Raw genomic sequence first — 13,530 nt, 5'->3', positions numbered from 1 at the left:
ATAAATAAATAAATAAATAGTGAAAGACACATTTTTTCCAAAATATTTCCAGCTCTGACTTTGAACCAATTTTACAGAATGGCCTATAAAACAACAACAACAACAACAAAACAAAAACATTTTTGCTGGCTGATGTGTTGACACATTAAGTTTACCCCAGTTACCCGTTTATTAGTGTGTGTAAAAACAAAATGATTTCTCCTATAGATTTGGCATGCTGAGGAGATTCTCTATGATATCTTACCATGGTAACTGGGATTTGTTTGCCTATCAATAAACCATACCCTCTCTAAATAAAGAACTGCAGATTGTATCAATGCTGGGAGACAATATATTTTTAATAAAAAATAGCATCAAAGGCTTTGATCAGAGCTCATGCATTCCACTAAGATTAAAGTGACTCCAAATTATGAATAAGCTTGTAGCACAATTATTTTTCATGTAGGAGTGCAGGATATTGCTTTGTGGCTTTTAGCATTTCTTCAATGAAATTCTCAGGGACAAAATAACCTATATAACCGGCTTTCCAGACTCTATTTACCTTACCTAAATGAACTCTGTCATTATCCATCATCCCTTTATATCCTGACATTCACCAAGGCCACTTTTATACATTTCATTAAAAAAGGAAGCTGCCAGCACTTTTATGCTATTATAGATGTGTTTGTGTTACTGAAGAGTTCAGGAAATAGTCTGAAAGCATTCTGCTGCGGATTGCAGAGCGATATATTTTATTTACAAAGCTCATCACAAGAAAAGAAACTGTAAATGTTGGGTTAGTTTCACTGTCAGAAATATACACTAATGGACATTAGACATGAAATATAAAACATCATAAAATAAAGCTTTTGTTCTGGTATACTGTCTGAACATTCCATGTAAATCTATATAATTGTTAAATGCAATTCTTTTTATACACTGATATGAACTGGACCATGTAAATATGTCTCCACATGGACTGATTATGATTTCAGAGCAAACATTTTAATTCTTGGCAATAATGTGCACTGATAAATTATGGACAGTAAGACCAGGAATTTGCTTTAAGAAAGAAAATATGGCTACTTTTGACAGTTTGGACTCACATAACATATTAAAACACTAGCAACTGTTTTCATATGGAATTTCTGAAGGATCTACTGTTTGCATTGACATTTTCAATATGCCAGATGCCCACGGTTCAGGTCTGGAGTATATGCCCTTAGCCTTTAGTATGAATTAGCCTTCTGTCTCATTCCCCTTTCTGCAAGTCTGTAAGAAAATGTTAATTGTTCTCTGTATTTAATGCCAAATCTCATAATGTAGGTCATGCAGTTGCACAGAAAATATTCAGAATGAATCATTTATACATGTTGCGCAATAAAGTCAAAAATATGGGTAATATTCATCAGCGAATTCACAAACGTTGCGCCACTACTTTACTAAACACTCGAATTTCACATAACACCAAAATCATGTGGAAATGAATGCTATCAGCAGGCTCAACTAATTCATTTTTTAACGAATTTCACTACAAAGCTTTATACAACTGTTATCCTTGAGTACGATCATACTGGATACATCATACACCGGTAGGTGGCAGTAAGTGATTAGTTTTTTTTGAGTGAGTTGTTTGTTCACTTAACCAATTCATTCATTCATTCTGGAATGAAATAAGTGTATATTCTGTCATGACAACTCTCTGATAGTTTAGCGTGGGTAACGTACATGTCAATATTGATGTGTTTGGTCTTGGCGAAACAGATCTGCTGCTGCTGCGGAAAAGCAAATACTGAGACTTGTGTCTACCAATACATCCACAACATACTGCTGTGAGAATGTAGGAAGTACTGCAGCTGCACATATATGAAAAAAAAAAAAAACACACACAAAAAAAAGAAAAAAATGTAATACACATGAAATTACCCCATAGCAGACCTAGACAGGTGGAGCTGGGGAGGTGGAGGGTTTCTGAAGCACGCTGCAACTGCTACAGCAATAGCCAAGTATTTGAATGTTGAGCAGCAAGCTCATTGGCTGCTGATGTGAAAGAAACCAACTGGCTGTGCTGTATAAATAATGATGTGATTATATCAGGTTGAGTTAGAACCAGCCTTCTCCATCTAGAGTTTTTTGACAGAACTTTTTATGTAGTGTCATGACACCAATTTGAGAAAATCGTAGCACAAGATTGAATATAATTTGGGTCTCAGCTTTTGACAGCAGTGTAAGTGAAGAACAATGTTTTGAAATGAATTTTAGTAGATACTGGTGCCAAGTGCAAGAAACCTGAACGGTTTTATAATGAGACAATTTCCAGTGGGTAAAATCAAGCTGATCTGCATCATATTGTATGCACTTAATGGGAAATATGCTGATGAAGCAACAAAGATAACAGTGGGGAATATATGGGAGAGTCGCTTGATCAGTCTCAGAAAATCACCAAACCATTTGGACTTATGGGTCTTTTCTAAAGCTGCTTTTCTAAAGTTAATTTCAAACACTGACAATAAAGTTCTTTTCTTAGGAAAAGTTCTTGTTTTCCTGGCATTCGTCCATATCATAATCTTCTCCTTTAGTAGTAACGGTGCCGTTGCACGGTGGGACTTTGCTCAGGGTGCTGCGCACCGTAACCCTCGTCATGCTCAGAGAGCGTTTCCTTGGGACGGGACGCCATTTGTGGTGGCACATCACCTCTTTAAACATCTCCCTGAAGCGGGTGGACATGAGGTTGTAGAGAATTGGATTAATGGCTGAGCTCAGATAGAAGAAGACCCCAGAGATGACATGGACATACTCGTAGACCTGGAAAATCTTCATGTGCTCATTGCTCTTCTGGTCCATGAAACTCCACATGAGTCGATCGGTGTGGAACGGAGCCCAGCAGATGCCAAACATGACAACTAGTACAACTAAAGAGAAAATACTGTGTTACATATAAATTAAGCCCAAATTGAATATGTTTAACCCAAAATAAGTCATAATTCCTGTTTTTTTTTAACAATATTGAGTGTTTCAAAATGTAAAGCCTTTGAAATGTCAATCTTTTGTGCTGTATTTATGTGTCACTGATTACATGGATAATGAGGGAAAACAAATATGAATTGTCACTCACGTTAAAGAGTGCTGCTGAGTGCTCACTCATCCAATTTCATGTTAATAGCAGCCACAATTGCGTATGACTAAGAGTGCTTGAAGGAAAGGTGATTATTTTTCACATTATTTACCCAAACCAACTGTCTCTCAAATAAAATAATACTGCTAACCAACATTACATTCCAGCATCCAGCTATACTACAGTTTTGTTTTTCTTCTCTATAATGACTTAAATTTAGGTAATTGTATGGCTTTTAATACAGTGCAGAAAACGTTTAATAAAGTATAATAATGTTGGCCCATGTTTTATGTATATTTCTTGTATAGTTTTCAGCCCCTATATATGTATGAAAAGCAGCTAAGAGAGTTCGGCTGTTAATCGCTTCCTCTTTAATAGTTTTAGCGTGAAATAAATACGTGAGTGAATATCAAAAACACGTCACAACAATTCATAACTATTTGAGGTTTTGGTGTATTAATAGCGAATTTAAATAATCTCATTCGAAAAATTTTGAAGCAATTCCTATCGAAAATGTATACAATTCTTGCAAATACAGTGCACATTACTGAAATGTACGGGGTATGATGTTTCGTGCCCAGTGTGTTTTAGCCACGGGAACACTTAAGTAAAAAGGTTTGTTATCAACCTGATATTTACCTCAGGAAATGCACTGAATATCTAGTGCTCATTAGTTAGCTAGAAAATGGGACTTAATATAGTTACAATCAGAGGCGGACAGAAGTATTTTTACTCTGCTGTAAAAGTACTTTTCAAGTGTCTGTACTTTGTCTTGTTCTTTGAAAAACTTCACTTCACAACCTTCCAAAGCATAATATCGTACTTTTTAGCGCACTAATCATTTAATCATTTAATACTTCATTACATTAGAAATCTATTACTTTCTTACTTTACATTGTAAAGTACATGTAGTGCAGTAAAAAGTATGACATTGTGCTTTGGAATATAGTAAACTACAAATACTTTTTAAATTTACTTGAGCAAAGTAAAAATACTTCACTACTATCTGCCTCTGGTTAGAATCATAAATATATTGTAAATATGCACTATTTTATAAATCAATTATATTTTTTATTAGTTATGTAATGCGTTAGAATAAATAGTTACAGGCTTTTCCCTCAAATTCAGGTTTTTATGACAACCGTCTTAAATGTCGACAGTGGTTTGGAGTATGAACATAATAATTATATCATTAGAATGCAGAGATTGCAGTCTATTCAGGACATATAAAACTTAAGATGTACCGCAAATGACTCAAAGTGATGGAGCAGCTCACATATGTTAAGAATATGCTTGCAGAGTAATATGATTCAAAACAGCCGTGGCACTTCATGCATGAGAGTTCAGTTATTGGCCAACTTGCCTACTTACACAACATTTTTGTGACCTGCTGGCGACGAGTTTTCTGCTGCTGACTGCGCACATTAGAGGAGCTGTCTTGTCCCATACCGGCTTTCGCCTCCAGGACCTGCAGCATCTTCTCGCGCTTTAGCTGCATGCCGATAAGCAAATACAACACGCTGATGGTCAACATGGGCATGAAGAAAAACAGTAGAGTGGTGATTTGAATGATTAGGTTGTACATCCAACGTGGCTTGACCAGCATGCAGGTGGCTGAAGTGGTCATGGCGCCTACTCCTTTCCCTTTGGGAAGAGGGAGGGTGAAGATACCATGGAGGCTGGTGTTGGGAATGGCACACAAAACAGACACGCTCCACACGCTCAAGATCACCCGCTTGGCGTGAGTGCGCGTCACTACGTATTTGGCCCTGAGCGGATGGACCACTGCAATGTAGCGCTCCACGCTCAGCGCTGTTACATTCAGGATAGAGGCGAAGCAAACTGTCTCAAAGAGGAAGGTCTTGAAATAGCAGCCACCTTTGCCAAACAGGAACGGATAGTTGCTCCACATTTCGTAGAGCTCCAAAGGCATTCCCAGAAGAAGCACCAGCAGGTCTGACACAGCCAAACTGAACAGGTAGAAGTTGGTGGGCGTCCTCATGACCTTGTTACGAGCAATAACGATGCACGTAAGAATGTTTCCCACCGCTCCCACCAAGAAGATGAGCAAGTAGGTGATGCACACAGGCAGAAACACCGGGGAACGTCTAGGCCCCAGGTATTTCTCCAGATACTCATCTTGGTTGAGGCAAAACTCTTCCATTTCCGCCTCACTGAGGTTCAACACAACACTGGTGTTGCACAGCAGATCTTGGACGCATCTTGATACAGAGGAATCTGTTGAGGAACAGTTGGGTTTGGCAATCATTCTGGACCTAGTGATGGAACATGAAAGGGTTGGAGATATCAGATTGGCAAATGAATGTTTTTTAAACAGTTGAGGGTGAGGCAGAAATAATAAGGGACTGTGGGAGATTTTTTGTTCACATAAGAATATGTTTTATTCTCATATAATAATGAGGGGAAAATGGTGAGTTGATTTATACACAAAGCACATGCGGTGGGCCGTAGGCAGCAACTGGTCACTGTTATTATCGCACAATTGACTCCTGATGTGAATCTGATGAGGTTAATCTTCCACTGGCAACGGAAAACAAAAAAGAAGATATTAAATATTTGCAATAGGTTATTTTATAATATATCATGTTGCATGTTGCAGCATTTCAATACACATCCTTGAATAATATTAAAGATTAGTGCATTTCAAATCCTAATTCACTGAAAATAGTTTAGCAAAGCTCATGATAGGTCTATTTCTCTCTGGTTTTCTGGCTAATATTGCCCGGAATTTGTTACTGTTCTTCTTTGGTCTTTTTTTTTTTAAGTTTAGTACAGTTAAAGTCAAAATTATACACACACCTTGCAGAATCTGCAAAATGTTAATTATTTTACCAAAATAAGAGGAATCATACAAAATGCATGTTATTTTTTTATTTAGTACTGACCTGAATAAGATATTTCACATAAAAGGCGCTTCCATATAGTCCACATGAGAAAATAGTGGTTGAATTTGTAAAAAATGACCCCGTTCAAAAGTTTACACACTCTCGATTCTTAATACTGTGTTATTACCTGAATGATCCACAGCTGTATTTTTTTGTTTAGTGATGGTTGTTCATGAGTCCCTTGTTTGTCCTGAACAGTTAAACTGTCTGCTGTTCTTCAGAAAAATCCTTCAGGTCCCACTAATTCTTTGGTTTTTCAGCATTTTTGTGTATTTGAACCCTTTCCAACAATGACTGTATGATTTTGAGATCCATCTTTTCACACTGAGCACAACTGAGGGACTCATATGCAACTATTACAGAAGATTCAAACACTCACTGATGCTCCATGAAGGAAACAGTGAATTAAGAAAACTTTTTGAATTTGAAGATCAGGGGAAAATTGAACTCATTGTCTTCTGGGAAACATGTAAATATCTTCTGTAGCTTCTGAAGGGCACTGCTAAATGTGAAATATTATATTTGGGCAAAATAAGAAAAATGTGCACATTTTCATTCTGTTCAAAAGTTTTCACCCCCCAGCTCTTAATGTATTGTGTTTCCTTCTGGAGCATCAGTGAGTGTTTGAATCTTCTGTAATAGTTGCTTATGAGTCCCTCAGTTGCCCTCAGTGTGAAAACATGGATCTCAAAATCATACAGTCATTGTTGGAATGGGTTTATATACACAAAAATACCAAAAAACAACAAATATGTGGGACTTGAAGGATTTTTCTGATGAACAGCAGGCAGTTTAACTGTTCAGGACAAACAGTGGACTCAAGGAACAACTATCACTAAACAGCTGGAAAAAAAAAAAAAAAAAAAAAAAACCCAGCTGTGTATAATTCAAGTAACATTTGTCATTCAGTTATTTTTATAAATTCAACTATTATTTTATCTTATTCAGGTCAGTACTAAATAAACAATAACATGCATTTTGGTATGATCCCTCTTATTTTGGTAAATAAATAATAAAATAAATAACATTTTACACATTTTGCAAGGTGTATGTAAACTTTTCACTTCAACTGTAGAACATTTTTATATAGCCAAAAAATATAACCCATTTTTTTGTAATTTGTAGCAGTGGAATTGGATGTAATGGGGCAAAACTAACTCAGGCTAAACAAAGGAAGAGGGAAAAGGAAGCTATATCCTCATGTGACCTCTAATGTGACAGTGAGGTCCCCAGTGTATAAGGATGGATGGAGATGTGTGGAATTGGAGGGGAAAGTTACAGGTGCATGGAAATTGGTATAATGAAGGGCAGAAAATTTGAGAATGACTGCTGATTCCCCAGCAGGATTTGACCTCACGGTTGAGCAGCTGTGCTATTAGTGGAAGTAGTAGAGGTGGTTACTGTCTTTGGTGAGGAATGAAATAGAATGAGACACATTTAGTTTAAGATTTTAGGATTATATTCGCATGTTCATTTCCAAGCCAAAGTGGCTGGAATACAGAGATAGCTTACACAAAACTGAAAATTACCCCATGATTTACTCACCCTCGAGCCATCCTAGGTGTATATGACTTTCTTTTATCAGATGAATACAAATGAAGTTATATTTAAAAAAAAAAAAAAAAAAAAAGTCTTGGCTCTACCAAGCTTTGTAATGGCAGTGAATGGCTGCTGAGATTTTGAAGTCCAATAAAGCACTTCCGTCCATCATAAAAAGTGCTCCACACAGCTCCGGGGGGTTAAAGGAGAACTCCACTTCCGGAACAACATTTTACAAATAATTTACTCACCCCCTTGTCATCCAAGATGTTCATGTCTTTCTTTCTTCAGTCATACGGAAATTACCTTTTTTGAGGAAAACATTTCAGCATTTTTCTCCATATAATGGACTGATACGGTGCCTCGATTTTGAACTTCCAAAAGGCAGTTTAAAATTGGGCTTCAAACGATCCCAAATGCGGTTGTAAACGATCCCAGCCGAGAAAGAAGGGTCTTATCTAGCATGACAATTGGTTATTTTAGTAAAAATAATACAATTTATATACTTTTTTAATGCCAGACGCTCATCTTGTTTTACTCTGCTTGGACTGCTTTTGTTCCGGTTCATGACAGTTAGTGTATGTCGAAAAACTCCCATCTCATGTTCTCCCTCAATTTCTAAATCGTCCTATATCACTGTTTTACCTTTTTTGTTAAGGGTGTTTGATCTTCTTTGCATGTTCACTTTGCAAAGACTGGGTCGGAAATTCTGCAGCAATGCAGGATGATTTTGAAATGATTTTTGAAGTTGAGGGAGAAAATACAATGAGAGTTTTTCGACATACCTTAACTGTCTTGAGTCAGAATACACAGAGTTCAAGGAGAGCAAGACAAGGCAAGCATTTGAGGTTAAAAAGTATTTAAATTGTATTTTATTAATGAAAATAATCAGTCGTTTCACTAGATAAGACCCTTTTTCCACAGCTGGGATCATTTACAACCACATTTGGGATCGTTTGAAACCACATTTAAACTGCATTTTGGAAGTTCAAACTCTGGGCACCATATCAGTCCATTATATGGAGAAAAATCCTGAAATGTTTTCCTCAAAAATCATAATTTGTTTACGACTGAAGAAAGGAAGGCATGAACATCTTAGATGACAAGGGGGTGAGTACATTATATGTGAATCTTTGTTCTGGAAGCGGACTTCTCCTTTAATAAAGGCCTTCTGAAGTGAATCAATGCATTTGTGTAAGAAAAATGTTCGTATTTAAAACTTTAGAAACCGTAATATCTAGGCGAACATGGAAGTGAAGAAAGTGGAAGCGCAGAGCAGAGCGCAAAACAAAACACCATTCACAAATTAGAAGTACAAAACGAGGATTTGTAAAGAGAAATGACTTTGAGAGGATTTCAATATAAGCCAATATAGGAGACTGGTTTTCCTTTGCTGTAAACAAAACTTGGTCCTCGCGAGACTAGCATATTCTAGCTACGTCCTATTTCATCTGCTGAATGCCATATCATGAACGACGTAAGCTAGAGATTACAGTTTAAAAAGTTTAAAATATGGATATTTTTTCTTAGAAAAATTCATCGATTTATGTCAGAAGGACTTTGTTAATCCTCCAGAGCCGTGTGGAGTATTTTTTATGATGGATGGATGCATTTTATTGGACTTCAAAATCTCAGTACCCATTCACTGCCATTGTAAATTTTGGAAGAGCCAGGACAATTTTTAAAATAACTCTGATTGTATTCATCTGAAAGAAGGAAGTCATAGACACTTTGAAGCACAATAAAAGATTATTAAAACATAATGGCTGAAATGCAAAATAAATTATCTCAGAAGATTTAAAGGGGTCATCAGTTGCCCATTTTCCACAAGTTGATATGATTCTTTAGGGTCTTAATGAAAAGTCTATAATATACTTTGATTAAAAAATCTCAATTTCTTCCTTTTTACCTTGCCAAAATCAGCTCTGCAAAAATCATCTCATTCTGGTCGAGGCTGCTTTAAATGCAAATGAGCTCTGCTCACCCCGCCCCTCTCTTCTCGCTGTGGAGTGACGAGCCTGTTTACTTTAGCTGCATTTAACTGCGTTTAGCCGCTAAACTTAACTAGCACATTATGAGGAAAGGTGATCGCAAAGATTCATTAAAAAAAAAACCCTTATACTTACTTTTGCTGTAAGTGCTGGATCATGAATGATTCACGTGAGCATAGACGGATATATGTAGATCGGGAGGCGCATTCCCTTGACAAACAAACGTAATCTACTGCATCTTCAGCGGCTCAGATGTCAGGAGTAAATGACGACCACTACGTTCATTATCCAGCAACACAACACCTCAATCACTCAATCGGAGATATTCTTGTCTAACTTACATCCCTGCTCCGGCATCAAAACAAAGGGGGCGGACTGTTACAGCTGATCTGAGGTAAAACGCTCATGTCAATCAACTATCGTGGGAGCGGCCTCTGTGGGTGTGACGCCACACTGACAGGCATCTGAGAACGGCTCGATTTGAAAAAGGGGATATTATTTTTACAGATTAATATAAAACCACTGCATGGATTTTTATCATTATAGGGTAGATTTGTACATACACTGCCAACACACATTAATGTTCAAACAACAATGTAAAAGTGAACTTTGCATCTGATGACACCTTTAAAGTACACTACAAGCGCACATTCAGTACAATTAAACACACTTCTTCACAAGAATATAGACACAGTATGCACTGCACAGCAGATTCACACATTCATAAATTCAATCCTGGCAACAGGCTCTATATGCAAGAGCATACAATAAAATAGTATTTATTAATGATCTTGTTTTCCCCAAGCACTTGCATGAATCAAGATAAAATAATGTCTACTTTGCATTTTTTAGCATAGTCATGAGAGATCAACAAGTGTGTCAGAGGTTTTAAAACCACAAATAAACAGAAAGAGTCTGTATTTTACACAAAATGCCATGAAACAGTCACTGAGAACAGATCATTATGAAACCTAATTCATGCACACATTCCCTGAGCATTTCATTAAGGAAACCACCAATCAATTTTACATTCCAGTCTCCCTCTAATATCTGACAAGACAGCCATAAAGCAAAAATAAAAAGTCTTTGAATAGAATAGTCACATACACCAAATACAGTATATCAACATCAACAAAAATCTTACCTTATAGTTTGATACAATGCACAATCCTATATTTGTCAACAAAAAAACATCAGTGACATAAATTTAAGATGAAGGTTCAGAAGGTTCACCTCAGGAGCCCTGAGCTGATAGTCATGATGTAAAAATGCTACTCTAGTTTAAAAGACTGATAATAAGCCCATCAAACAAGGTATTATGAGAGTGTTTCCTTGGTTATACAGAGACACACAGTTATGCTCTCTCTCTTTCTGTTCCTCTCTTCCTCTCTCTCTCTTCGCCCCTGTTCTGAATGTCATGGCAAGTCTTGTTTAACCCCGTACAAGCATGAGCCTTCTGATTTGTCTCCTTTCATCTTTCATTGTATTTTATCACAGTGATTTAGCACATGATAATCTAATTTCATTTGTGCTGTTGTACAGCGAGCAGATCTATTTTTAATTGAGCTGGATTGCCGAATTGAATTTAACTAGCTAATTAAATTGAGGACCTTCTTCACAATGCGGCACACCTCTGGTTTCCATGATGATAATGATTTTTAAAGATAATGAGCATCTGCTATTGTTTCCCTTGTTATTGTCTGTCTGTGATGTTATCAGTTTCAATGGTGTTTTGGAAATTTGGAAAAAGTATAGCGGAAATCCGATCCTTCTTAATTATCCCAATCATCTGAAAATCAAATGCAAAACTAGCCTGTGCATAAAGGAGTGCATTTTCTGTTCTGTGTAATATAAAAGAACATTTTTAGAAATGATGCTGCAGTTTTCTTCCATGTCATGAAAGTGAATGAGTGCCCTTCCTGACTCATTTATAATTTAACAAGTGGCCATTCACACTGAATACATTTTTGCATTGGCTGTGCTGCTTTTTCATTGTTTTTCTGTGTAAATATGCACTAGCGGGATGTGTTTGTCACTGTTTGTTTTTTTTGTTTTTTTTGTCTTTAACATAACTAAAAACATGGTACTCAATTTAAAACTTTAAACTTTTAAATATATATATATATATATATATTTTTTTTTTTTTTTTTACTTTCACTCCACTGGTTCTTGCATTTTTGAAATGTGAAAATGGACTATTAACACAGATTGATGTTTTGCATTTCACTGCGTTGCGATGCTGAAGTTAAAAAAATAATTTGGGAAAAAAAAAAATCCCAGGGCCTTGTAGTTTTTTCATTAGATTATTCTATAGCCTGTTGGTCCATTTATTCTAGAAATATTTAGACGTTATTCTCATAATTTCGACTTTATTCTGAAAATATTTTGACTTTATTCTAGAAATATTTTGACTTTATTCTCGTAATTTTGACTTTATTCTAAAAATATTGACTTTATTCTCAAATATTTGGACTGTTCTCATAATTTCAGCTTTATTCTAGAAATATTTTGACTTTATTCTCGTAATTTTGACTTTATTCTAAAAATATTGACTTTATTCTCAAATATTTTGACTGTTCTCGTAATTTCAGCTTTATTCTGGAAATATTTTGACTTTATTATTGTAATTTTGACTTTATTTTAGAAATATTTCTACTTTATTCTCATAATTTCAACTTTATTCTAAAAAATATTTCAACTATTCTCATAATTTTGACTTTATTATATAAACTTTATTTTATACATAATAAAATATTTTGACTATTCTTGTAATTTCGACTTTATTCTCAAAATATTTTGACTTTATTCTCATAATTTCGACTTTATTCTTAAAATGTTGACTTTATTATTGTAATTTAGACTTTCTTCTCAAATATTTTGACTATTTTCATAATTTTTACTTTATTCTAGAAATATGCTGACTTTATTTTCATGATTTTGACTTTTTTTCTCAAAATATTTTGACTTTAATTTTTACTTTATTCTAGAAATATGCTGACTTTATTCTCATAATTTAAACTTTATTCTCAAAATATTCTGACTTTATTCTAGAAATATTTTGACTATTCTCATAATTTTTACTTTATTCTAAAAGTATTGACTTTATTCTCAAACATTTTGACTATTCTCATAATTTCAGCTTTATTCTAGAAATATTTTGACTTTATTGTAATTTTGACTTTATTTTAGAAATATTTCTACTTTATTCTCGTAACTTTGACTTTATTCTCAAAATGTTTTGACTTTATTCTCATAATTTCGACTTTATTCTTAAAATGTTGACTTTATTATTGTAATTTTGACTTCTCAAATATTTTGACTTTATTTTCATGTTTTACTTTATTCTAGAAATATGCCAACTTTATTTACATGATTTTGCCTTTTTTTCTCAAAATATTTTGACTATTCTCATAATTTAAACTTTATTCTCAAAATATTCTGACTTTATTCTAGAAATATTTTGACTTTATTCTCGTAATTTTGACTTTATTCTAAAACTGTTGACTTTATTCTCAAATATTTAGACTATTCTCATAACTTCAGCTTTATTCTAGAAATATTTTGACTTTATTATTGTAATTTTGACCTTATTTTAGAAATATTTCTACTTCATTCTCATAATTTCAACTTTATTCTAAAAATATTTCAACTATTCTCATAATTTTGACTTTATTCTCAAAATATTTTGACTTTATTCTTGTAATTTCGACTTTATTCTTAAAATATTGACTTTATTGTAATTTTGACTTTATTCTCAACTATTTTGACAATGTTCATAATTTTTACTTAATTCTAGAAATATTTTGACTTTTCTCATAATTTTGACTTTATTCTAGAAATATTTCTACTTTATTCTCATAATTTTGACTTTATTCTAGAAATATTTTGACTTTATTCTCGTAAATTTGACTTATGTTCTTAAAATATTAAGACTTTAATGTCTTCATTTTAGATTTTTTTTTTTTTTTTCAATTTTAACGTGGCACTAAAACGCCATCGT

The 13,530-nt window shown here is 34.5% G+C and overlaps 1 protein-coding gene across 3 annotated transcripts; it reads right to left on the bottom strand.

Moving 5' to 3' along the window:
• Positions 1 to 839: 839 nt before the first annotated feature.
• On the bottom strand, positions 840 to 11,362 carry nmur1a (neuromedin U receptor 1a). 3 transcript variants are annotated; one of them, XM_051094151.1, is made up of 4 exons: positions 10,675 to 11,362; positions 5,542 to 5,635; positions 4,466 to 5,370; positions 840 to 2,891 (listed from the first exon to the last, which is right to left on the bottom strand). In XM_051094151.1, the coding sequence occupies exons 2-4, from the start codon at positions 5,550 to 5,552 to the stop codon at positions 2,503 to 2,505; spliced, it is 1,305 nt and encodes a 434-aa protein (XP_050950108.1). In that variant the 5' UTR covers positions 5,553 to 5,635; positions 10,675 to 11,362; the 3' UTR covers positions 840 to 2,502. The 3 variants fall into 3 exon arrangements, with proteins under 3 accessions (XP_050950108.1, XP_050950109.1, XP_050950107.1); XM_051094152.1 differs by lacking the exon at positions 5,542 to 5,635; XM_051094150.1 differs by lacking the exons at positions 5,542 to 5,635; positions 10,675 to 11,362 and adding an exon at positions 9,666 to 10,447.
• Positions 11,363 to 13,530: the final 2,168 nt, after the last annotated feature.

The sequence above is a fragment of the Labeo rohita genome, chromosome 22, assembly GCF_022985175.1.
Source record: "Labeo rohita strain BAU-BD-2019 chromosome 22, IGBB_LRoh.1.0, whole genome shotgun sequence".
NCBI lineage: Eukaryota > Metazoa > Chordata > Actinopteri > Cypriniformes > Cyprinidae > Labeo > Labeo rohita.
The sequence above is the reverse complement of the archived record's forward strand: the minus strand, read 5'-3'. Positions and strand labels throughout refer to the sequence as shown.

Bases quoted from the DNA above. Each gene is read 5' to 3' on its own strand.
- nmur1a (XM_051094150.1), bottom strand. From the start codon at position 9,688: ATGATCCAGCACTTACAGCAAAA. The intron at 5,371-9,665 runs GTAAGTATAAGG...TTCCATCACTAG, and splicing joins ATCCAGCACTTACAGCAAAA to GTCCAGAATGATTGCCAAAC. The intron at 2,892-4,465 runs GTAAGTAGGCAA...TTTTCTCTTTAG, and splicing joins GCAGGTCACAAAAATGTTGT to TTGTACTAGTTGTCATGTTT.